The 25,391-nt window shown below is 33.9% G+C and overlaps 1 protein-coding gene, 1 long non-coding RNA gene and 1 pseudogene across 2 annotated transcripts; 1 reads left to right on the plus strand and 2 right to left on the minus strand.

The window, feature by feature from the left end:
* Positions 1-6,398: 6,398 nt before the first annotated feature.
* Positions 6,399-25,100, plus strand: LOC130724953 (phosphoinositide phospholipase C 6-like; annotated as a pseudogene).
* Positions 10,320-12,622, minus strand: LOC130724113 (uncharacterized). Its single transcript, XR_009014434.1, has 3 exons — positions 11,136-12,622; positions 10,527-10,694; positions 10,320-10,437 (listed from the first exon to the last, which is right to left on the minus strand). It is a non-coding gene; the product is annotated as an uncharacterized LOC130724113 (long non-coding RNA).
* LOC130724111 (glycosyltransferase family 92 protein RCOM_0530710-like) lies at positions 18,400-20,439 on the minus strand. Its single transcript, XM_057575285.1, has one exon. The coding sequence runs from the start codon at positions 20,336-20,338 to the stop codon at positions 18,599-18,601; it is 1,740 nt and encodes a 579-aa protein (XP_057431268.1). The 5' UTR covers positions 20,339-20,439; the 3' UTR covers positions 18,400-18,598.
* Positions 25,101-25,391: the final 291 nt, after the last annotated feature.

The raw sequence follows: 25,391 nt of genomic DNA on the forward strand, positions 1-25,391 counted from the left end.
CTTGTTGAGGCTGCACTCTAGAATTGTGTATTAGGGTTTAATTTTGGGCTGGGCTTTTTTTTTGTTTTATCATTACTAAACTAATATAAACTTGCTTGGACAAATAAGTTTTCGTGGGCCTAGTTCAAATGCGTTATTTTCTTTTTATAATCATATGATCTTGCACGTAATGTATAAAACTTCCGTTTTTTAAGTGACCAAAAAAAAAAAAAAAAACTTCCGTTTCTTGTTTTAATTCATAATATATGAATCAATTTTTTTTAACATCCAGTTATATAATTAATCAAAGTCTTAATCACAATGCATTTATTTATTTTTCAAATTTATAAAATATCATATTTGTTAGGAGTATTAGTTAATACAATGTAAACAAATTTATAAATATTATTTATAATCACCGGTTGGACCACGATTCCGGTCCAACCAATGAACCTTAAACCGATGCCTCGACCGGTTCAATGACCGGTCCGGTTCTGCAAACATTGGTTTTAATACTCCTATGTGATATAATATTTATTTAAAAAATATTAGTATTTACTCACCACCGGTTTCACAACCTTGGTCCAACCACAATCTTACCATTGAACCATAAACTAGTGTCTTGACCAGTTCAATGATTGATCAGGTTCTGCAAACATTGGTTCAAACCCACCTCGCATAATAGGAAAATTCACTCATGTTCCAGTTGGCTCTAAAAGTCATACGACGCGATGACACTACGACCGGTCCCACTGGTAATGCTCTAGAGGAGACAGAGACAGTGCGACCGCCCGAAACGACCTAATCCAGAAACAGGCCACCCCGGCGAGACTGGCATATAGTCTAACTGATCCGGCAAAGGGTAGAGACAAACATCTAAGCACGACGACAACAAGCCAACCGTGGGCTTGGAAGCCTCACTTAAGAGTTTCTCGTACACATGTAGAGACTCTAAACGAGCACGTTTGGCCTATAAATACAGGTTCTATCGTTCATTTACATAATATGCTATTCATTCTTAACATTTCTGATTACTAATTAGACTCATGGAGTCTCTCTTTGCTCTTAAACTGACTTGAGCTTCAGAGTGTCTTCTGCAGGTACTCCCTCCTCCACTCCAGGCCAGCGCCAGCGCCATCTCAGACCAAGCAACAACAAAGCACTGCCACAATGCACATCAAGGAGAGCACTCCAAATTATGGGAAGCACATATGGCGTCGTATGTCAGACGTTTTTTTCTTTCTTTTCCTACAACTACTTCCTACAAATACCTAACTAAGGATATAATGATCCAAAGGGAGAATGAGTTCAAGGATAAGCATTCGAAGATGATCTAGAACATGTAGGAACTCTTGTAGCTTCAGAAGCAATGTTTTGGAACTAGGTGTAGCACGAAAGCCTTTTCCATCTACTGAAAGTGTTTACCTACCGTTTGCTAAGAGGATTCAATTATTGGAGGTTCATAAAGTATTAATTGGTCAATTTTATGCTACATCCTTTTCCAAGCAAAGGGACGCATGCAAAACAACATTTGTGAACTTCAAGTAGTGCATTGAATTGTGGCAAATAGCATTAGCACTAGAGGCGGACACGATGACTTGTAGGTTTTTCCTCTCAACTATGAAGGGAAAGGCGTTGCAATGGTTTAGATTGCTTCCAGAAGGTGTAATAGAAAACTAGTTGGACTTCAAAAAGTTCTTCTTTTAGCAATTTGACAAACCGAGCAGAGGAAATCGGCTAAGGACTGACTCGAATTCTGGAAAGACACAATCTATCCATGAAGTAAGACAAAGGAGAGATGAATCCTAGAGGGATTTCCTTCCACGCTTACACAAGGAAGTGGTGGTTTCTTTAAATCTAGGAATTGAGGATATCTTAACATTAGTAGTCAATGCAATCCTACCTAGCACTTCGTTTTACGCTTCATTGTTAAGGAAACCTCCAAGTGGTTTGAAAGAATTTTGGGATCGAGTGGAGGACTGTCAACGATCTTGTGATTAGTATGAGCGGTACCAGTAGAAGTCTCTTCCCCGCTTTGCCAAAGATCGCAAGAATGATCGTCATCATCCTAGGGTCCGAGCGACTCGTTTTTTTTAGGAGTCCTAGTGGAATATGTTCGAACTTCAAGCTAAGAGGAATTATGCTCCGTCGTTGGTAATTTCGACAATAATATATAATATGGAGTTTATGGAAGTCATAATCGATCCAGGGAGCGCAATGGATTCGATGTCCTTCAAGTGCTTCTTGCAGCTAGGTTATGAAACCAGAGATTTAAGGCCAATGACAATGACTACCAATCTGATAGGGTACAATAGAAATACAAAAGCTCCGGTTGTAGTGAAAACTTTTTCGGTAATACTAAAAGCAGAAGGGAAGAGTAAGACGACCTTGAAACACTTTTTGATCATAATCCATCAGTTGGAAGCTAGTGTGATACTTGGTTGTCCTACACTATTTTGGTTAGGAGCAGTAGTCTCCACTCAGAACAACTTTGTGAGTTTCCGAGCTCAGGATGGCACGATCTAAATTTTGCATGGAATGTTGGAGAGGGAAACACTTGTTCCTCTAGGATGGCAGCACTTTCCAACTAGAACCACACAAGAAAAGAGCGAAGTATTGTGAGTATCATGAAAGTCGAGGACATAAGACTGAGGGTTGCTTTCAGATTTGTGATATGATGGATCATCTAGAAGAGGAGGGGGAACTAGGAGAACATGATCGGAAAAGTGACAAAATTAAGGGGAAAAGTGTTGTCAAGTATTGTTGTGTAGTCAAAGATGGAGTTCCACGCAAAATTGAGAGAGGAGAACCTTCTGCCGGAGGAAGCAAGGGTTCAAAGGATGAGTCCGAGCGCGGGAAGGATTGTAGGACCTTATTCACAAGTTGGGAAAACCGCGTCGCAAGGATCCCTGAGTGCTTTTCCACTAACAGTTCTGAAGAAAGTGAGGATGACTTTGGGTCAAAGTGGAAAATATGTTTAGATGGTGATGACTATTTCCAATGATCTGATCGGGACATCAAAGTTGGGCGCTCGGTCAGCTAAGCCAAGATGTGGAGCCAGATAAAGGACGCTCGGACTGAAGATGGAGACCAATTGTTACCTCGGTAGAGGTCGTCGATATTGAAGTCACGAGAGTTCTAGTGGATCGGGGAAGCTCAATGGACATAATGTGTTTTGACTACTACAAAGAGTTGGGATTGCAAGAGATTGACCTGACTGCCTTTGGTTTCAGTGCAATGGTTTTGTCATGAATTTTTCAATATAAACAGCCTTATTTGTCAGTAAGCCAAAAATCTCATAATTACTGACTACTTTTATTGATGAATTTTAGCGCATTCAAAATTTGAAAAAGCCTCTAATATACCGAAGCTTTCATTCATCGGTAATGACGCGTAAATTTAGACAAAATTACCACCACTTTACCAACATGTTTTTTATATTTTAAATGACATTCGTGGGTAACAACACTTCACGTAGGTTACAAAAGATATTCTTGTAGCAAGGGTAGTTTAGGTATTAGCTTTAAAATTAAGAAAGGCTGGCGTGGAGAAGAATTTTGTAGGCAGGGATGACAATAACTACTTGAAGATAAGGATCTCGCACAGATCGCCCTATTTAGGGTCCTGACCTCAAGGAATTTCCCCCGTGAGAATAGGATGAAGGTGAAAATTCCCTTGACAGGAGACAGGGATCAAGATCACTCATTGGCCTCTATCCACTTTATTTCAACCTCTTCCTCTAATCCAAACTAACTGTACATAGAGTTTTGATTTATTCACACTTAACTTTCTCTTCCATTCAACTTACATTCACTCGTATCCCTCTATGCTTTTCCTATCAGATCACTCATCATATATCTTGTTCTAGTAAGAGATTAACTGACCCGAGTAAGGACATATGGTTGTATTAAAGGGACACTTTGTTGTATCGCTCCTCCGCGGAAGGACTTCGATTTCTCGTATTTCAACGACCAGGTGGGTACCTGCTAGGCACCTAGATGCTGAAGTTAGCAAACCTAGGGAGAAATAAGGGTTATGGTCAGAAGGCCATGTGTACATGGTGTGTGTCCCTTGATGTCTATTTATACATTTATAATGTAACAAACTTGAAAAGATCTATCCATGCGAATTAAGGCGGTTTGGAACAAGTTCAAGTTGAATTGTTCGCTTAAGCCATGGAAAATTAGAGATGAAATGTTTTTCATCATTGATTCTCACTTTAGACATGACTCACTTAAGCCATGACTGATTATCGCTTAAGCCATGACTAAGCGACCAAGAAATAGTGAGAACTATATTCAGACAGTGGAGCTCTCTTAAGCCATGAATAATTGACAGTATTCTTCACCATGAAGAAAAGTATTCGCCTAAGCAAGAGCTATGCTCGCTTAAACGCATCTAAGATGACTAGAATGCCTATTTAAGGCCAAAAACATATCAGAAACATCATTCCTTGATATTCTTTTATATAGCTTGATTTTCTTGGACCTTTTACAATCCTAACTTCCTCACTCTCCTCTTCACTTATTAAAAGAATAATAACCATTGAGAATGAGGAGAAAGAGTATACCTTCAAAAAAAAAAAGGAGAAGAGTAGATAGGAAAATGCTATACTTGTGAGGAGAAGGCTTTAAAAGTTTCGAAATGAATAGAGTTGGGTGATTTAGCAGTGAAGCATTTAAACAAACTTTTTAGCATAAGAAAAGAGTGTGATTATAGAAATCTAAGTGAAGAAATGATGTTCTCAAGTACATTATTCAATTTTTTTTAACAACAAAATAGATTTAGTGAAAAAGAAGTGGTCCATGAGAAAACTCCTCTCATATGGTAGAGATTAAAAGAAGAACCTTTAGGAATGAGCCTCATTAAAAGTTTAAAACCTTACTAGAAAAAACTTATTGAGATAAAAACATAGTGAAGGAAAAAGAGTACCACATTCACCAAGAGCCTTAAAAATTAAACCTCCAAAAAACCAAAAAAGCCTACTAACATATCATTATAAAACAACTCTGTAAACAACCCAAAATTCAAAATCCTAACACAGTGACCAGCCTTGGAAATCAACATCCAGCAACTAAATGAAAGCAACATCCAGCAAAGACATCATGACTAATCAAAACCAAGACAAACCGTCTCTTATCGCCTCCCACCTTTGCCATTAATGATCTCCAACACAACATAATAAAAAATTCCCTGCAACAACCATGACTAATCAAAACACCTTTATAAAGGGAAGAAACAAAGAAAAAAACCTGCCCCACCATAATTTAAAAATTTTAAAATTAAATAGAATAAAAACATGTATAGAACTAGTTTAAAGCGTGAAATTTTAAAAAAGCGGCTATGTTGAAAGTTGCGACTTTGTTACACGCCTTTATGATTTAACCATAACTGCAATATATGCTTGTTCATGAACCATGACGTTTCAAGTTTCAAAAATCTTAAAAGAACCAAACAGCAACGAGTATAATTTAATGAATTTTATCTCGACGAAAGCAAATGTTTGGTAAGCATCTTAAATATGTTTTTTTTTTTAACTTGAAGTACTTGTATTGCATATTGAACATTTCATAAAGCATAAGCTAGTCATACATGACACTGCATTGCATTACATGTTAAGCTGGAGGGTCGTGCTCCAATCAGCCCAAAAGGCTACTAAGCTAATATCATGTCCAATGCGGCTCGAAGGTTCCACAACTAAGGAATACCATATTGACTAGCAAGACGACTAAAAGACAATTCATCCCATCCAACAATAAGCTGAGCAAATGTAGGTGGCACACTTATAAGAGAATTGCAGGGTTGCCTACAAGCATCCATTATCTCAGAAGCCATACCCAACGAGCAACAACTTTACCAAGGCTCAACGCCACGAGTATGTCTCTCATCATGTTTATAAATACAAGTTTGATCGTTCATTTACATAACCATTATCATTTAGCTAACTCAATTTTCTTCCCTAACTATCTCTGTCCATAACATTTCCCTCCTGCCCTCTCCACATGACAACACATCGTGTGAAAATAAATCATAGCACATGAAGTTACCTGTGGTACTGCCTTTTTCTTATTAAGAAAATTAACATAACTAACTTTATTTTTGTTTGGCCGGACAATGAATTCTACGTCGACTTGAACTAAAATAGTGTTCCACTATTCGTCAACTACATTTTATAATCAAGTCTTCATTAATTTATTTGTTTATTCAATGGCCAACTCCAAAGGCAATAAGAAATAAACTTTTTTTTCTGTGTTTGTGTGTGAACATATATAGTTTTACATTTTTTTTTTACTTTGATCATGGCCTCATTAGTATAAATATGTCTATGTCTATGAGTAGTTCAATCACAGATCCAACTTATAGAAGTCTTTCACATTAAGGCACAGCAAAAACAGAGGCTCTGTTTCCAAGGTTGGCTCTCTTGTCTTACACTCACTTTGATCCTTTTAAACTGCTCCATTTGCTCTGTTTTCCTCTCTCAACTCAATGAAATAGCTAGATCTATTGGCAGGGAAGGGTAAGCATTAAAATGAAGATGCACAAGTTGCTAAAGTTCTTGACCAAAGAGGGTGAAATTAACCAGCCAGAACCACCCTTGGACCTCAAGGAAGCATTTTCCAAGTTTGCCAATGGTGTGAACCACATGTCAAAGGATCAACTCCTTAAGTTCATGGTGGAGTACCAAGGAGAAAAGAATTGCACCTTGGAGGATTTGGAGCCAGTTTTTGAAAAGGTTTTGCAAGTGGGACAAGGACTCAGTCTCAACGACTTCATCAATTTGCTGCTTCTTGATGATTTCAATGGTCCCTTGACAGACGAGGTATGTGCTCTCTCTAGTCTTGAATGATGAGAAAATGAGGTCGAAAAATTCTCCATTGTTGTGCATTATAGTTTCCAGTTCTACTTTATTCTCCATTGTTTGTGTTATGTACCTTGTCTTTTTCTTGTTACATCGTGTCAATTTCTGGGAATGAGATCCGATATTTCCATTTAGCATCCTCTTCTTACGTCTCACATTATTGTTATACTTATATTATATTATATAACAATTTAATTGGAGACATGAACAAAAAATAGAAAACCAAATAGAAAAAAAAAATAGAAAACCAAATGTGCCATAGGATAGCATCTTCATCTTGTTAATCCATTATGTTATATAATAAAAGAGAGTTCTCATTTTGGTTAATGAGACATTTTTCACAAAAACTAACTCTTTCATTAAGCCACATCAACATTTTTAAAATAAAATAAATAAATAACTATTTAATTAATTGATTAAAACTGTTGAAACATTTTCTCCTCAAATCACTCTTTTATCAAATCTCTCCTCCTCATTCATCAAACACAAATCCTCCTCCTCAAATCATTATTTTTTTTAGAAAGATAAAATATATTCAATAGAAGATGAGGAAATATGTAGATACACAACCCTCCTCAATGAGACCAAAAAACTGGCACAACCATAGAAATATATACCAACCCCAAAGCCTAAAAAGCCTAAAAAAAACTACCCAAAGAAACAATAAAGCCCCAAAAACCAACTAAGAACAACCGAATCATTATTTTAAATAAAGTATTCTTGAAAGTTAATTTTTTTTGTAAGTGACTTTTTTCATGTGACTATGATTATTATAAAAAGTTAATAAAGTTAGGCATAAAATTATGTTTATTTCACTTTCTTTAAATGATTTATTATAGAATTTTAATTTTATATGGTTAAATCCGATATGTTTTACAAACATAAAACATAATGATGAATTATATGATACATTCATACTTCACTTTTTCTTCCATCTCATTTTCACTCTCTTTCTTTTTATATCTCTTATTTTTATTTCTATCACATTACTCATCATATCTCATTATCTCTCATTTCATTCATTTTCTCTTCAAAAATCAATAAGTGGAGGTGGATTTTGCATGTGTGAACAAAACTTTAATGTTACTTTCACACCTCAAAATGAGGAGGAAAGAGGTGGAATGAAGAGAGAGAGATATGTAAAAAAAGAAAAAATAAGAGAGAGAAAATATGAGATGTGATAGATAATAAGATAAGAGAGATATAAATAAAAATATGTGAAAATAAAGTGTTTAAAAAATGAGGTGTGTGTATATCGTTATTGGTTGTTTCCCGATCGAGAGACATGGGCGACCTAAAATTCTACCCTTAGAATATATTCGCTTACAAGAAGACAAAATGTTGCAATCCAACTGGCAAAAATATTTGGAATTAAAGGTAGAAAAATGTCATGTCGTGAGATCATAAATAGTTGTTTTAGGCACCGAAATATCGTTGTTATCTATAAGGTTCATCAATAAAAACATACACCAAAATCTAGATTTGCTTTACATGGAATCAAATTGTTTCAAAAAAAATGATCTGAATTTGGATAATTGGTTCATTTTAAAATTAATTATAATTAATTTACTTATGAGATTTATTATTTTTAACTCGATTCGATCCAGTATTGTTTTAACATAACTTAGAAAAAAAAAGTGAGATATATGAACAAAAATTTAATCTAATTTTAAATTGATTAATTGATTAAATCATTATCTAAAATCATAGAAGAATAAAAGAACAATTAAACTTCCAGTAATATAAAAGTTAAAATTAAATAACAGAAAGATCATATGTAAGGCTGAAAACTAAAAGATGTATGGAATAATTTTGGGAGATGAGGATCATGTCATTATTCTACGGGGTCTTGCTCTATATATATAAGTGAAAATATGAAGAAAAAAAATCATTAATAAAATAGTTTTTTTTTTGAAATGAATAAAATAGTTAAAATCTAACAAATAAAATTTATAAAAAGCCACCTATATGTAATACATATGTGTGTTTCTTATTCGGTTGAAACAACGATCTTTTTATATTGGGGTACTTCAACCCAATATAAAAAGATTTAAAAGAAAAAATACAGCGTATAAGCAAAAGGGTTGAAACAACGATCTATGATTACTTGAAGATTTATGACTCGTTTGGTGGTCAGGATATGATATGATAGAATATGATATTGAGCATGATAGCAACAAGATAGGATAAGAGCAGGATAAACTCTTATCCTATCATGTGTTTGGGGTGCACATGATAAAGACAGGATATGATAAGAAAAAATGTATCAAGTTTATATTTGAATAAAAAATACATTTAAAAATTGATCATTCTATTAAATTTATACATTTTCATGAATGAGTCTATATTTTAAAATAATTAAAATTAATTTAAATTGTATTAATTAGCCTATTTTATTGTTTTGAAGATAGTCTATATTTATGTAAAATCATGCAATTTATAACCAATTGGTTTTCACTTAGTTGTGACACGTGATAATTAACGATAAAAGTTAACAAAATTAATAATATTATTATTTCAAAATAATTTTATATTTAAATTACAAATTATTATATATGTAGATAAATAATTTTAAATAATAGGAGATGAACATAGAAAACTATTCTATTACTATTAAATAAATCAATATTTGTAACCAATTGGTTTTCACTTAATTGTGACACGTGATAAATAATAAAAATTAACTAAATTAAAAATATTATTATTTCAAAAGTAATTTATATTTAAATTATTATATAAGTAGATAAATAATTTTTAAATAATAGGAGATGAAAATATTAAATTAGTCTATTACTATTAATAAATCAATATTTGTAAGTGAGTAGTCTATTTTACTATTTATGAATAATATTTTTTTTATTTTAGTTAAATTAATATTTTTATATTTATTAATTAATATTATTATAAATTATATAATAATAAAATAAATTAATTTGGAGTTAAGATACTGAAAAAAAATATATAACTGGTATCCTATCTTGTTTTATCCTAGCTCCCCCCTCAGGATAACTTTTACACATGATGGACAAGATATGATAGGAAACCGGATAATGTTATCCTATCCTGCAGGCGCAACAAACAACAAATAACAACAGGATATGATTACTATCCTGTCATATCCTACTTTGTCCTGACCACCAAACGAGCCCTTAACATTTTTGACAATGATCAGATTGTTCTAATTTTTTTTACGAAGATTGGATTGAATATAATAAAGACTTCCTTGCATGAGTTGAATGTTCGAGATAATATTTAGAATATTATACTTTCACGTTTTGAATGAGTTAAATGTTGGAGTTTACTTTTTGAACTAGACTAAGACCCACGCGTTACGCGGGTGATAAATTGCATAGGAGCCATCTACATAGCAAATTGTATCTATCACAGTACTGATCATTGTTAAGAAATACTTTGTTTACATTTGAAGTGTCTTTTTGGTATCTGCTCTACCATTCACTCATTTCCTTGTTAGAATGAATGAGTTCGTACAGTGGAATCTATAAAAAAAAAATGAAGTACTTGCAAAGAAGTCATTCACCGTTGAATCCAAGCCAATTGCATCCTCATCAAGTTTTCGAGTTGAAAGAGATCAGCCATACCTACCAAAAACACTAATCATTTGGTTGTTCACTTGCCAAGGAAATTCCTAGTATTTAAAGAACACCCCCGTATTTGGGATAAAACTCACCTCATTCCATGATAAATGAGTGATTGATCGAATCAATCAGTCAAAAATTGTGTTCGACCAATATGTTTTATGAAGGGTAGACGGCAATCCAATCACGATTTGTGATTCATCACTCTTATTGTGGCACACGATTTGTGTTCCAAGGGTGGTGGCAGCGCAGGTTCCAATCTGAGGGACCAAAAGAGTTATTAAGCCAAAAATAATTTGTCATTAGTTATAGTTGAGATATTTTCATCCCGCCCTCAAAATTATCAAAACACTTAATTTTTTTTTATTTTAATTCATCCACACTCCTCTTTCTCTTTCTCATTTTTACTTACTTTCTTTTCTTAATTCTCTTTTCTTTTCTATTATATCTCTTTTCTTTTTTTCCTTTCTCCTAAGTTTAGGTGAGATTGAAGTGTCATTAAGAAATATTGTTTTTCATAACTTATACTCAACAGTAAAGACACTCATAAAATCGTAAGACATGGTTGTGGAATACATTATGAATGACAAGAGACTTTTCTTACCATTTTAGTAGTAGTGAAAAAACTGAAAATTTAGGGGAAAAGATTAATAGAGAGAAAAAACAGAGCTAACAAATAGAGAAAATAGAAAGAAAGGAACCTCAATTTTATTCAGGCTTTAGCATGAGAAATGACTTCTTGTTTTGCATCAATCTAAATGAAAAAACAATCAAAAAGAAGTTAAGGAACACACATAAAATTAAATTTTCTTTCCACATTAAATAATAACATATAGGATAACTAATTGTGATTTTCAAATAGTATCATTGTGTTGACTTACCCATTATAGAGATTCAGGATAATCCAGTAAAAACTTAATAGCCATAAGATGTCAACCAATTAATTAGCAAGGTGAAGTAATATTAAGTTGTACATCACTTCTTTTATAGAATTAGGACATATGATAAAAAATATAGACAACAATGACTGAGAAGAAAATAATACATTAGAGATATTAGTTAAAAACATACCTAAGCAAAATACGTAAAGTAAGCATTATCTTGCGAGTGGTGATCACGTTTCTGGAACCAGAAAGAGGTAATTTGGTTTCCATTAAGGGCAACTCCAAGGATGGTACATTAGTTTATGAATTTGTGTTTTAGTTTTGGCTATTCATGGATCATGATGAATTTAAATCTAACAGGGAATTTTTAATAATGGATGAAATGAAATAGATTTAATATGTTCTGAAACCAGACCGGACCGGCCGGTTCGACCGGTTCAACCGGACCATACCCCGGTCCGGAATGCCTCTTTAACCGGCGGAATGAAAAACGACCGGTGAAACCGGTGTTAAACCGGGTAAACCGATAAAAACCGGTGGTTTACCGGTTTCAACCGGTTCATAGAAAGCTCCAAAGCTGCTGCAGTTTTGTGCAATCTGAAACCAGAAAAATGAAAAAAATCAGAGAAATAAACCCTTCTCTTCTCTTGCAAGCTCTTCTACTATTCTTAGCAACCACTCCGGCACTCCCTCTATCTCAACATAAAAGATAGTTTCATTTTAACACCAATATTCAACTTTTATGAATAGTGGAAAAGAAATTTGTAGAAGAAATGAAAGAAGAGGAAGAGGGATACAACAGAATGGGGGAAGGGAATATGACGGCTGCATATCTCCCCATATGACATAAGAAAAATACATTAGGGTTATTGATGGGCTTAAAAACTACAACTTCCATTTGCTAAAAACACCTACAGTTCTTGACAAAAAAATATTTACAGCCTATGCTTTAAAGTGTTGGGAAACTGGGCCTATAATACCAAGCCCAAAAAAACAAGATGCTTGCTTATATAAAAAAACTAAAGCTTGTTAAAAAAAACCTACGTCCTAATGCATTTTATTTTTTAAAAGTTGTATAAATAATGTTAACAATATTTTATAAAGTAACGTTTAAAAAAACAATATTTAATAATGTTTATTTTAAGATATGAATTTTGTGGATATGTGTTCATATTAGTTTTTATGTTATATAAATATTAAAAACAATACTTAATTACTACCGGTTCAACCTCGGTTGAACTACTGGTTGAACTACGGTTGGACCAATAAACTTTGAACCTGTGCCTTGACCAGTTCAGTGACCGGTCCGGTTTTCAGAACATTATAGATGTTCATGTAGTATCATCTTTTTGAAAATTTGGAGGGGCTGACAATAATTTTATTTTGAATTTATATCCACCACTACGACCGCCATCACTATCGCTACTGCCACCATCGTTGTTGCCGTCATTGATAACGTCACTGCCACCACCGTCATCATCGGAACCGCCATTGTCGCCACCACCAACCTACAACTCTACCACCACCACAATACTTTCCACCAACACCATCCACCACCACGACCACTGCCTCCAGCCCTCCACCATCCTCCACCGCAATCGTCATCGCACCACCACCACCACTACCAACTGCCACCTCTACCACCACCGCCACTATCACCATCCTCCATCACCACTATAGTTGCTGACACCACCACCCATCACCTTATATCATGTTTTTTTATACTATATATTATTATTCAATATTTCACGAAACATAAGATTATATCATTTTAAACGATATGATAAGTTACACGTGATATAACCAAACATTGTGTAATATTACATTTTTATCAGGCTTAGTACTATCAGATCTTATACTATCAAACATTATATTACACTACCTTAAAAAAAAAAATTACATTACACAACATACCAAACGGGACCAAGTGGTTAGAATGATTAATATAATTGTTGCCCCATATTTATTCCAATTCTCCCCGTAAAATTTGAATTTTCTCAACAAATTACATAAATAAAAAATAATAATGATGATGAAATTTTAAAAACGTACCATGCTACAAACTTTTCACAATTATTTCACTTTGTTTTTTGAAAATAATTATTTCACATTAAATGAAGTCAATTTTAGAAACTTTGAGAATGCCAACAATAAGTCATTCAATATTCATAAATTTCATTTTCAATGAAATTCAAATTTGAAATTAGATCTTAAAAAAGGCTTAAACAATATTAGCTGTTAGTTATTACATAAAAATTGTATGGCTTAAAATAACAAAGATAAATAGATAATGATAATTATTTTTATACATCGGAAAGATAAAAATTGATGTTACTACAAATTGATTTATGACATTCCCACTTCATCTCATATGTCTCATAACTCTTACCAGTACTTAAGCTATTAAGCTATTATTCGGGAACAAAGACAATGATACCTGGATACACAAAATAATGTGATTAATTATTAAAAAAAAACATAAACTTATGGAATCAAAGCATGCACTGGATCCTTGCCCGGTTGCCCCCTTGTCGTCGCTCGTCGGTCACTCGGTTGCAAGTTTTTTGTATTGCATCATTTCCTTCTTAGTTGTCAAATTTGAAATTTGTCAAAAATAAATAAACATACATGTAATTGAAAGATACAGGAATTTGATTACTTACTCTATAATGTTATAGACATTTTTTGGGCTCCAACACAACTGCAAGTATGTATTTCAAAAAAAAAAACACAACTGCAAGTATAATTAAATAATTAAGAAATACATGAAACATAAAGTAAAGAAAAATGAACAAAAGGATAAGAGACAAACATAATTGTCGAAGGAACTTAGAGATCACATGTGGGGAATGAGATAGCTAAAACCGTGTGAATCAATCTTCAAAAGAAATTTGCACCAGAGAATGAAGTTTTGAGAATGTTAGTCAAATTTGAAGAAAGAGATTTCAGAACATAAATTAAAAAATGAAGAATAGAAGAACCCGAAGAAAAAGCAAGTCTTATTGCAAGCGGAACAAAGAAATCACCAAGGAGAATGAAGCTGCAAAAGAGTCGAAGGAATTTGAAAAGAAAAGGGTTGGAATGCATGAAACAAAAAAAGTAGGAATTACGGATCTCATATTGAGACACATCAGAGTAAAGAAAATAAATTGGAAATCTACTAAAAAACGGTTGATATGAATTTTTATGTAAATAAACCTTAGTATCCAAGATGATCATGTCTATGAAGTCCGGTTGGTCAGGATTCTTTATGTTCGGGACTCTCCATAGTCGTAGCTGACAACTATCTTCCAAGCTTTATTGTTCGCTTTCTCTCTAGTCACTCATATGATACGGTGAATGAAAAAAATGAGGTTTTGAATTGAAGAAACACGCTACTGGTGGATATGTTTATAATAAACCGTGTAATGGTTTTGCAAAAGCTAGAAATCTATCTATATTAAATGTATTTGAATTCACATGATTGATGGCTAATTTTACTTAAATTAAAAAACGGAAAATTGAAAACCGTTTAATTGCTTTTAAAAAATTGAAAAATTTTAGGGCTCGAAATATTTGTATTAAAACGTTTAAGTTTTAACATATAAATTTCCCATTAATTTAGCACTCTGAATTCATGAGTATGCATTCAGTTTTAGCAGTAATTTCACATTACCTTCTCTGTAAAGATGATTTTTTACTTTAAAAATGGGTAATTTATTAGCATATCAGAAGTAGGAGTCTGCATTTATTAAAATTTTTAAAAAATAATTGTTAGTTTTAAATATTTCCTTGACTTTAGGTAGTGGTTGAAGAGGCTTAATAATGTGCGTTTAAAATAGGATTTTTTTTTTGAAATATGAATGCCTTCTATGAGTTCTATCTTATATTTGTATGTCAACATTTCAAAAAGAAACAACATCTAAATTAATATTCAAAAAAAAAAAACATCTAAATTTCAATTTCCTTTTTCATTAATATATTTTTTTTTAAAACGTAATTCAGATTATGTTCAAATCTTCATTTCGTAATATTTTTAAATGTAAAATTTAAAATTTAATTTTTAATTTTGCATTATTTTCGCACTATTTTGTATAATCTTGATAAAGGAATGAAGTAATATTTTTTTTTGAGAAAGGATGAAGTAATAATGAGGGTTTAAAATAGGAAAAAATTTGAAATATGAATGTCTTTTTAACATATTTTTATTCCAATATTTAAAAATAAAATGTGAATTTCAAACTATTTTTTCATTAATATATGATTTTTAAAATAAATAAAAAAACACAATTCAATTATTATTTTAAAATCTGTATCGTTGTAATATTGGGAAAAAAATCTGGCCAACGGTATTATTATGTTCAAATATTTATTTTCGTAATATTTAATTTAGTAAGTGGTGACATTATTTTTCACAATATTTTCAGTTATAATTTGAAATTATGGTTACATATAAAACTGAAAATTAAAATTTTAATTAAATAATACCATATTAAATAAGGTGAGTAATGGGTTTATGTTGTGACAAAAAAGTAGGATGGTTTTTTCTCTTGGAGGGAAAATGGATGATTTTGGGGGTGCCATATGTCTTAGGTTTTCTAGAAGAAAACCTTCTTTTCATATATATATATATATAGATTTGTATAATCTTGATAAAGGAATGAAGTAATATTTTTTTTTGAGAAAGGATGAAGTAATAATGAGGGTTTAAAATAGGAAAAAAAATTTGAAATATGAATGTCTTTTTAACATATTTTTATTCCAATATTTAAAAATAAAATGTGAATTTCAAACTATTTTTTCATTAATATATGATTTTTAAAATAAATAAAAAAACACAATTCAATTATTATTTTAAAATCTGTATCGTTGTAATATTGGGAAAAAAAATCTGGCCAACGGTATTATTATGTTCAAATATTTATTTTCGTAATATTTAATTTAGTAAGTGGTGACATTATTTTTCACAATATTTTCAGTTATGATTTGAAATTATGGTTACATATAAAACTGAAAATTAAAATTTTAATTAAATAATACCATATTAAATAAGGTGAGTAATGGGTTTATGTTGTGACAAAAAAGTAGGATGGTTTTTTCTCTTGGAGGGAAAATGGATGATTTTAGGGGTTCCATATGTATTAGGTTTTCTAGAAGAAAACCTTCTTTTCATATATATATAGATATAGATATTGTAAATATTTCAAAAAAAAAATATTGTAAATATTCACGAGAAGGTGTTCATTTATATTGTCCCGTTGTTTCTTAATAAGCCACAAACTGAAACAAGAAAAGAATTTTTGGAGGGTTCTATAAATGGAGAACATCTTGAAATAATTGGAGTTGTCCACAAATTCGCAGTCGACATATCTATGGAGAAAGTCCACCCCATAGTATTGAGTTTTAATTTATTCATACTCATACTTTTTTACCTCTCATTTTCATTCACATTCTCTTCTTATCTACATCTTTTTTTTCTATCACATTATATCTTTAATTTCTCTCTATTTTCATCATTTCTTTTGTTGAGTGTAAGTGAATGTCAAACGTAAACTTATTGCATAGTATTTGCCGCATCCATTCATCATAACTATGAGGAATCGTAGAAAGAATATATATAAGTTAATCGTATAAACTCCTCTCTTTGGTAGTAAAATGAAAATTCCTATATCTCATTTCTTTATTTCACAATATAAATTAAATATGTAAACCATACATAAAAAATACTAACGGGTGGTTGGTTCAAGTGGTACATACTTTATTCCCCTTAAGTAAGGTATCGAGTTCGAGTCTCTTGTGGATGAAAAAAAAAACCTACGTACTGAGATAGTTAACCCCACCATGATATGGATATTCACGGCTCAAATATGATTGATTCCGAAGGAGAACACTAGAATTACGCCAAAAAACCATACAAGAAAATGTAGCAAAAAATTTATTATTGCATACATGGTTGTGAAAATTCTGACACTTAAGTCACTATATAGGTGAAATACACACACATATATATTGATGGAGTAATGACATTCAAGAAAATTTATTCAAATATATTTTCTTTGTTCAATTACTAAAACAATACCCTAATTAACATTCAAGAATTGGTTTAGTAGTTTTAGTTGTATATTATATGGCATCAACCGTTTTGAGTTACATTCCTTATGTTTTTAAAGGCTTCAAAAACATCTTTATTAGGCTTTGATTTGAAAATAGCCTGTGGGAGTGTAAGAGTGGGATCACGGCTGTTATAAGAAAGGGATAAGAAGCCATTTGGCAAGTATGGATGGAAAATGATAATATAGTATAAGTTAAACTTTCTTTCTATCTTGGAAATTCTGAGCATTGTTGTAGAGACTCCAACATGTGTAGGTTCTGAGTGGACAGTACCTTGCATGTGACTGTGTTAACCTTGGGTAGCAAACCCGGCAATAAATTGCACCGGAGTTCTACCGGAATTTTTGCGTTCAAGGCAGTGGTTCGTCCACGGCGCAGTCTTCCTTCCTAATATTTCCAACATATATATAGGGGAATGCTAACTTACTCTTACTTGATTCTGTGAAGGAGTAAGTTAACACCCAACACCTTTTTAGTAAATTGTGTATCGGGACTTGGGAGTGCTTAATTTGTATGGTCTTATTTATAGGCTTTAGGGTGTATAGGTTTTTATTGTTGTCGTTAGATGTTTGGAGATATAAGTGAAAAGTTGATATATGCTGTAGAACTTACGCCCAAATATAGGCCCAAAGGTGGATTGGACCTTAGGTAAGGTTAAAACACAATATACATTTTGCACTCATAGAATTAGAGATTCAACCAATATCTACATTTTGACAAAAAAACAAAGAGAGAGGATGGGGGAGGGTGCGAAGAGGATGAGAGTGAGTAAAGAGAGAGGTATAAAAACATGCTATGTACCCAAGCTTCGCTTTTGTATTCAAAAATTAATATCAAGAGCTAGGGAACATAAATGTTGGTTGGGATGAAGGGTGAAGGGTCAAGAATTCAAACCCTAAGGAGAAACTAACTTACAAATATTACTAACGACTAACATTTGTCTATAAAAAAAACTGATAAGCACCCACCTTCATACTAAACACACACTCTATATAATTCTAACAATATTTAGTGGAATTACATTGATTTTTTTTTCATGAAACAATGTCATCAACTTACATTTATGTACAAGATAGAAATAAATAATAAAAAGAACAACTAGGTCATCTCTACACTATTGTACATTACCCTCGGATGAGCCAAATCAAAAGAGGATGAACAAAAACTCAAAGACAGAGAAAAACATTAGGTTAGAAATTGATCACATCATAAGATAGTTTTTTTCCTTTTCGCCTCCGCTTTCTTTTATGATGAAGCTCGAATTCTGGTTGCCACGGGAAAAGGTGGGTGCGCCGGTCCAAAAAGTTCCTCACTGCCCAATTCCTCAACCCCATGTCCCTAACTTCACAAAACCGGCTCGACCAATCTTCTGGTTTGACTGCTCTGGTCCCTAGACCGGGAACCCTATCCTTGGACCCCACATTTTGCTCTTCTTGCCAATCTGCCACATAAGTTGCTACCCTCCTATAGAACTTCTCCTTGAACACTTCCCAAACTTGATATTTGTAATGGTTAATCACCATTACACCTTTCTCTACATCAACGGCCACAAACGGTGCACTTAGATGAAAATGGTGCACGACATTGATTAAGGTTTGATTCAACGCCTCGGGGCGGACAATACTCTTGTGCCTCTCACGTGCTGCTAACCGACATGTGTACCCTACCATCACCCCTTCTCGCGGCACTTCCTTGAGACCCGAAGGCCCAAAACTGTAGCACGGTGTCCTAATCTCAGCCACATTGCTCCCGGGCCTTACATAGTGCTTGATCACTCGGTGCAAACCCCCATTTACCTTCACATGGAAAAACTCGTCCACATCAATAAACCCAACCCACTCACACGAAGCTCGAGCGCGTAAGGCGCAATGAGCAAACCCAGCTTCTTGGGTCTTAACCCAAGGCCACAGGTGCCACGTGATGTTGTAGCCAACACCTTGTAGGGACGTGATCACGTTTTCTATCTCATCGTCGCTGTTGTTGTCGTAGATGAACCAACGCTGGACTCCGATTTTGGCGTGGTACATTACCCACTCTGTCATGAACCGGGCCTGGTTACGGAGCATGGTGCACACACATATTTCATGGGCCTTCTTAGGTGGGTTATGCAGCGTACTAAACCCAGGTCTTGCTATGGAGGGAAATATTCCTCTGCCTCTTACTTGAACAGATACCTTGACAGGATGGGCTTTTGTATGAGATAGTGTTTTGGTTTGGTCGCTTAAAATACTTAAAGGTGTCTTACACCTTACAATCTCTTGTGCAACAGTAACTACATCAGATTTTAGCAAGAACTTTGGGTTCTTGAAATCCCAACCGTACACGCACTGAAACCTGGAAGGATCAGCGAGTCTCTCAGGACGGAGGTTGAGCCCCTTCACGAACACGATGGTGGTGTTGTCGTGATCAAAGAGGGCTTCGTAGGCAAGTGGATCCCACTTGTGGGTCGTTGAGTTTTGAAGTGGACCGTTGGATTTTATGATGAGGGATGTCGTGTGGCCATGTGGAGGGAGCGGGCACCGCAAGATTTGTTCGTGGAGCTGAGCCAGGTGGATTTGAATTGGCGTTTGAGTTAGCCGAGGCTCATAGCGGGACGAGTCAGCCGAGAGGTAAACACAGTGAATGTCACCTTTGGTATAAAAGCGAAAGGATGCAGGGTATTTGAGGAAAATCAGAACCTGATCCGGGAGAATAACGATCTCCCGGATTGTAATTTTTTCCGGAGAGTAGCCGGATTTTGCTTGCATTGCCGGAGTTCGCCATGTCAATGCCGCATTTGGATGAAAGGAGTCTGTGAGGTAGAAGGGGCGGAGGGAGGAGAAGGTGAGGGAAGTGAAGAGGATGGAGGAGAAAACAACCACAAGGGTGAACCAGAAGAAGGAGCTCCATGAAATGACGGCGTTGTGTTTATTCCTACGATGTTCTTTCATGGGAGAGGCCCAAAAGTGGAAGAGAATGGTGTTGTTCTTTGGGTTGCTTCATGTCATGCATGCGGTTTTGGGTGAGAACGTGGGATCGATGTGATTTTCTTTGTTTGTTGGAAGAGGGAAATGGAAAAGAATGGAAGGGAAAGAAAAGAGAGAGTTCCGGAGATTGAGTGGAAGAGATAGAGAGCGAGCGAGAGAGCATGTTGAAATTATGAACCATACATGTTGATATCAGCTTGCACGCGGTCTTCATTCAAATCCCGTCTGATTAAATTCTGAACCTTCTTGCATGCGTCCACTTACCCAATTATGCCACTTCACTGTTTTTCCAAAAGTAATAATTGAATGTCAAACAAAGGAAACAGACAAGTTTTCAATATGACGTGCTTGTGGAATATTTCAATTAAAATTGTTGCAAGCGTTAGCTTAGCTTTAGATTATTTTATAGTAACAGTTTTCTTTTCCAACCAATTATACGTTACAATTTTTACTTTAATGGTTGTCTAATAGTCTTGTCGGAATCCATATAATATTATATTATTGAGGTTCTCCAGACATGTATTTAATGGTTTAGAAAATAACAGTTTTTGTAATTTTAGTGGGTGTTGAAGGTTAAAGAAGATAAAACAACACTTGATAAGATGTTCACAAATGTTAGAAGTTTTTGTAATTTTAGTGGACGTTGAAGGTTAAAGAAGATAAAACAACACTTGATAAGATGTTCACAAATGGTAGAAGATGACACATAGGATAAAATGCTGAGGTGGACACTTTAGTAAAGAGTGAAAATGTGAGGTGTCAGTGCCACATTGCGCGCTTCACAATTCCTATATTATAATAGATAGATAGATTGTTTAGTATTTTACAAACTTCACATATTGTGTTATAAATTTCATTTCATATTATTTTAATTCCATTGTATATTTGTATTGAATTTGATGTAGGTGTATTATTATATAAATTTTTGTATTTCATATATTTAATTTAATTTATAAAAAAATTATTGACATATTCGGGGTCCGAGACCGGTGTCGAGGTGTGGGGCACATGAATGAGGTAAAAACTCACCTCGCTGTGGAGAATGAGGACAGAAGAGGGAGATAGGGTGGAAGCAGGAGGCACTCCCGCCTCCCGCCCCATGCGAGCGTCATCCGTAACTCATATATACAGATATTGCAAACACCCAACAAACACATAACTTTTCTCTCGATCTCTTTCTTCTTATCACATCCATCAATGTAGACATTTTTTCCAATAGAAACATGGTTTAGCGGCGACTTTTAACCACCGCAAACATTAATTGCGATTCTTTACTTCTGCTTGACTGTGTGTCTATGTGTCTATTGAGTGTTGCTAAAAGTGTATGCCCGAGTAACACTTTCGATCATATTTTCATTTTCAGTATTTCTCTCTTCTCTCATCCTTTCTCCCGCTCTAAGTGTCTGTGTTGAATGTTTGCACTATACAAATGTAATATAGTTTTTAATATTTATGTTTGTTGATGGATGTCAGGTAATCAATTTTTGTAGTAGTGGCTTCTCTACTTGGCTTACGGCCTCTAAAATTAAATTTGCATAAATTTACTGAGTAGTGAGTACTGATATCAAGATAGATGGTTTTTCTTCCTGACAAAGTATAGATGTTATGTCATTCCAGGTACATCATGATATGAATGCTCCCTTGTCACATTATTTCATGTACACAGGACACAATTCTTACCTAACAAGGAATCAACATACAAGCGAGAGTAGTGATGAGCCAATTATTGAAGCTTTGCAACAAGGTGTTCGAGTAATTGAACTAGATTTATGGCCATCTTCATCTCAAGATGGTATCAAAGTAGTTCATGGAAGGTACTGGACTACTAAATGGTTATTACAGTCTTATCTTAGAGTTATTCATAGAGGAAGAAGAAAACATTAATTGCATATTTGAAAATTCTTCTACAGTTGATTCTAAATTCAAAATCAAATTTGAGTTGAAGTTACTCTGAGTAGTTTCTAACATGATATAAGTTTATATTGCTTTCTCATATGTTGTGGTCTCCTAACTTTGTTTTAAGAATTAATGCAGGACACTTACCACTCCAGTCTCCGTAACCAAATGTCTGGAGTCCATTAAGGAATATGCATTTGTCAAATCAGATTTTCCAGTGATTCTAACTCTGGAAGACTATCTAACATCAAATTAACTTATGAATAAACGCTTATGCGACACACATTTATTGACATAAACGCTTAATTAAGTTGTTTAATCAAACACACCCTTATTGTATTTATGTTTTCTCATGGATGGAAGAATGTAAGTGATGAAGATAAGGAAGATACGAATGCATCTGATAAAAAGAAAGTGAGCAAGGTGCACCTGAATACAAACACCTAATTACAATCCATTGTGGGAAATCAAAAGGGCCTATGAAGGATTGTCTGAAAGTTGAAGATAAAGTGAAAAGGCTGAGTTTAAGTGAGAAGAAACTCAAAAGTGCTTTTGAATCTCATGGAGTTGACCTTAATAGGTGCGTATCAAACTTATATAGCATGTTTGGATCACGTTTTTCCCCCACATAATCAATCCTAGCAATTAAAAGCTATTCATATAAGCTTCTTACCATAATTAATTCTGCCTTTGGATTCATTTACTTGAAGATTAATGTAGTTCAAGAGATGCTCAGCATCTGATTTGATATTCATTATTATGATTTTCAGGTTCACAAAAAAGAATATCCTCAGAGTTTATCCTAAAGGAGAACGTGTCAAATCGTCAAATTTTAAACCACATTTAGGGTGGATGTATGGAGCTCAGATGGTGGCATTCAATATGCAGGTTAGAAAGTTAAGACCAATCCATAAACAAAGTGTTTCTAATTTTGGTATATTTGCATGGATAGTGGGAAACATTTTGAAAAATAAGTTTAATCTTTCTTTAATGTATTGTGGTGCAATCTTGTATTCATCATAAGATATTGTTGAGTCATACTTTTATACATGTGAAAGTAGGAATAAAAACCTTTAAGGCTTTCTTTTTTTTGATAAATAATGTGTTTGATTCTGTGGTAGGACGCCTCATAATCCCTTTTGGGAAGAAGCTATCAAGTGTAGCTTCAGGATTTTGGACTTACCATGCTTTGGAATGTGTACTCACTGCTCGTCTAAACACCCTAGAATAATCTTTCAGACATATAAATTTTGTTTTCTTTTGATAGGGGTACGACAAATCACTTTGGTATCAGCAGGGGATGTTTAGAGCAAATGGAGGATGTGGTTATGTAAAAAAGCCTAACTTTCTGATGGGGAATCTTCCAAATGAAGAAGAGTTTGATCCTAAAAGAACAATGCCAGTGAAGCAGATATTAAAGGTGAGTAATTGCTTTGAAGAAGGATATTGGGTTGTTTCATGACATTTGAATATTTTCATGTCCATCAATAGGTAAAGGTATACTTAGGAGATGGCTGGAAGTCAGATTTTAGTGCAACACACTTTGATCTTTTCTCCCCACCAGACTTTTACACAAAGGTCAGTTGCATGATCCTCCAAACATTTATTTTTGATAAATTTAGAGAAACTTTTAGTAGACTCAAGTGGACCAATTGATTTCCCATACCACAATCTACAAGTGACTTTTTACAAAAAGTCTATGTTTGGATACTCGCATATAGTCTTGCAAACAGACGTTAATACTCTCACTTCGAGAGAAAAAGTGAATAAAACTCTTCTTATGAATTGAGATAAATTCTATTCACGTTGCACTCAATTGGTAACTAAACACACTAAATCTAATGCCATGTTTCTGTTACTGAATGTTGATCAGGAATTTTATTACCTATAACTTTGATCATTAAAATTATAACTTAAGTCATATGGTCCCTTTTGTCTTTTATTGTGTAATTAACTTGTATAACCTCTTCTTGCATTATTACTCAGTACAGTAGTAAGGTGGAATCCAACATTTTTACCATAAAAGTATGTTCAAATTTATTTATTTCATCATAATTAGGAGTGTAAAAGAGATAATGTGTGTTTGAAAACTTGTGGACTTCTGCATTGGGGGAGAAGTTACTAAGAATAACTTTTAAGGGGGTAGAAGTGATTATGAGAGGTTTAGCTGCCAATCCAAACACACACTGATGATGTCATACAGAACAAAGTAGGAGAAAACAAAGAAATCTAGGAGAAATGTAAATGGTTATAAATGTATCTTCCTGTTTGACCAAATTATTTGACAGGTCTATATTATTGGGGTGCCAGCTGATTCTATCAAGAAGAAAACAAGTGTAAAAATGGACAATTGGTATCCTGTTTGGGATGAAGAGTTTGAATTCCATTTGACTGTTCCAGAGCTTGCCTTGCTCCGAATTGAAGTACAAGATAAAGATCAGACAAAGGATGAGTTCGCAGGGCAAACTTGTTTGCCAATATCAGAGTTAAGACGTGGATTTCGATCACTCCCTCTTTATGACAGAAAGGGAAAGAAATTTAAATCTGTGAAACTTCTAGTGAGGTTTCAGCTTGAAACTTCAAATAAACTGTAGATGCCATTAATCTGATATGTGGTCTAATAGATTCTGGTGCATAAAAAGAAACATTTTTCATGTTTAGCCACATTGAAACTATAGTATAGAATATGGAGGCAATCTTCAACATTACATGTTTAGTATGATGGGTGATCTTCCAGATGTTACTCATAATTTGAAAATTTGACATTGTTTCTTGGGAGACCTCTCTTGCTTTCATCCTACTCAACTCTAACTATATATTGTTTTTTGTTTATACCAAAAATGGGAAAAAAGAATCATATTTACCACAATAGGGTTTTCGGACAGCTTTGCGGTGATGTGGATGGTGGGGATGGATTCGTGTCACCCCATGAAAATTCATACATTTATGAATTGTATGAATTCGTGTCACTCGAAACGAATTCAATGAGGTGGCAGTGGAATCATACATGAATCTTGCATGGAATATGTGCATTCCCTAGGTGGTCAGAAATCTATGGGATTCAACTAAGACCAAGCGAATCCGTATGGGACAAAATTGACATGATGGGATGATGAGACAT

This window comes from Lotus japonicus, chromosome 6 (assembly GCF_012489685.1).
Source record: "Lotus japonicus ecotype B-129 chromosome 6, LjGifu_v1.2".
Taxonomy (NCBI): Eukaryota; Viridiplantae; Streptophyta; class Magnoliopsida; order Fabales; family Fabaceae; genus Lotus; species Lotus japonicus.

Excerpts from the sequence above, each read along its gene's own strand:
- LOC130724111 (XM_057575285.1), bottom strand. The coding sequence starts at position 20,338 with ATGAAAGAACATCGTAGGAATAAACACAACGCCGTCATTTCATGGAGC.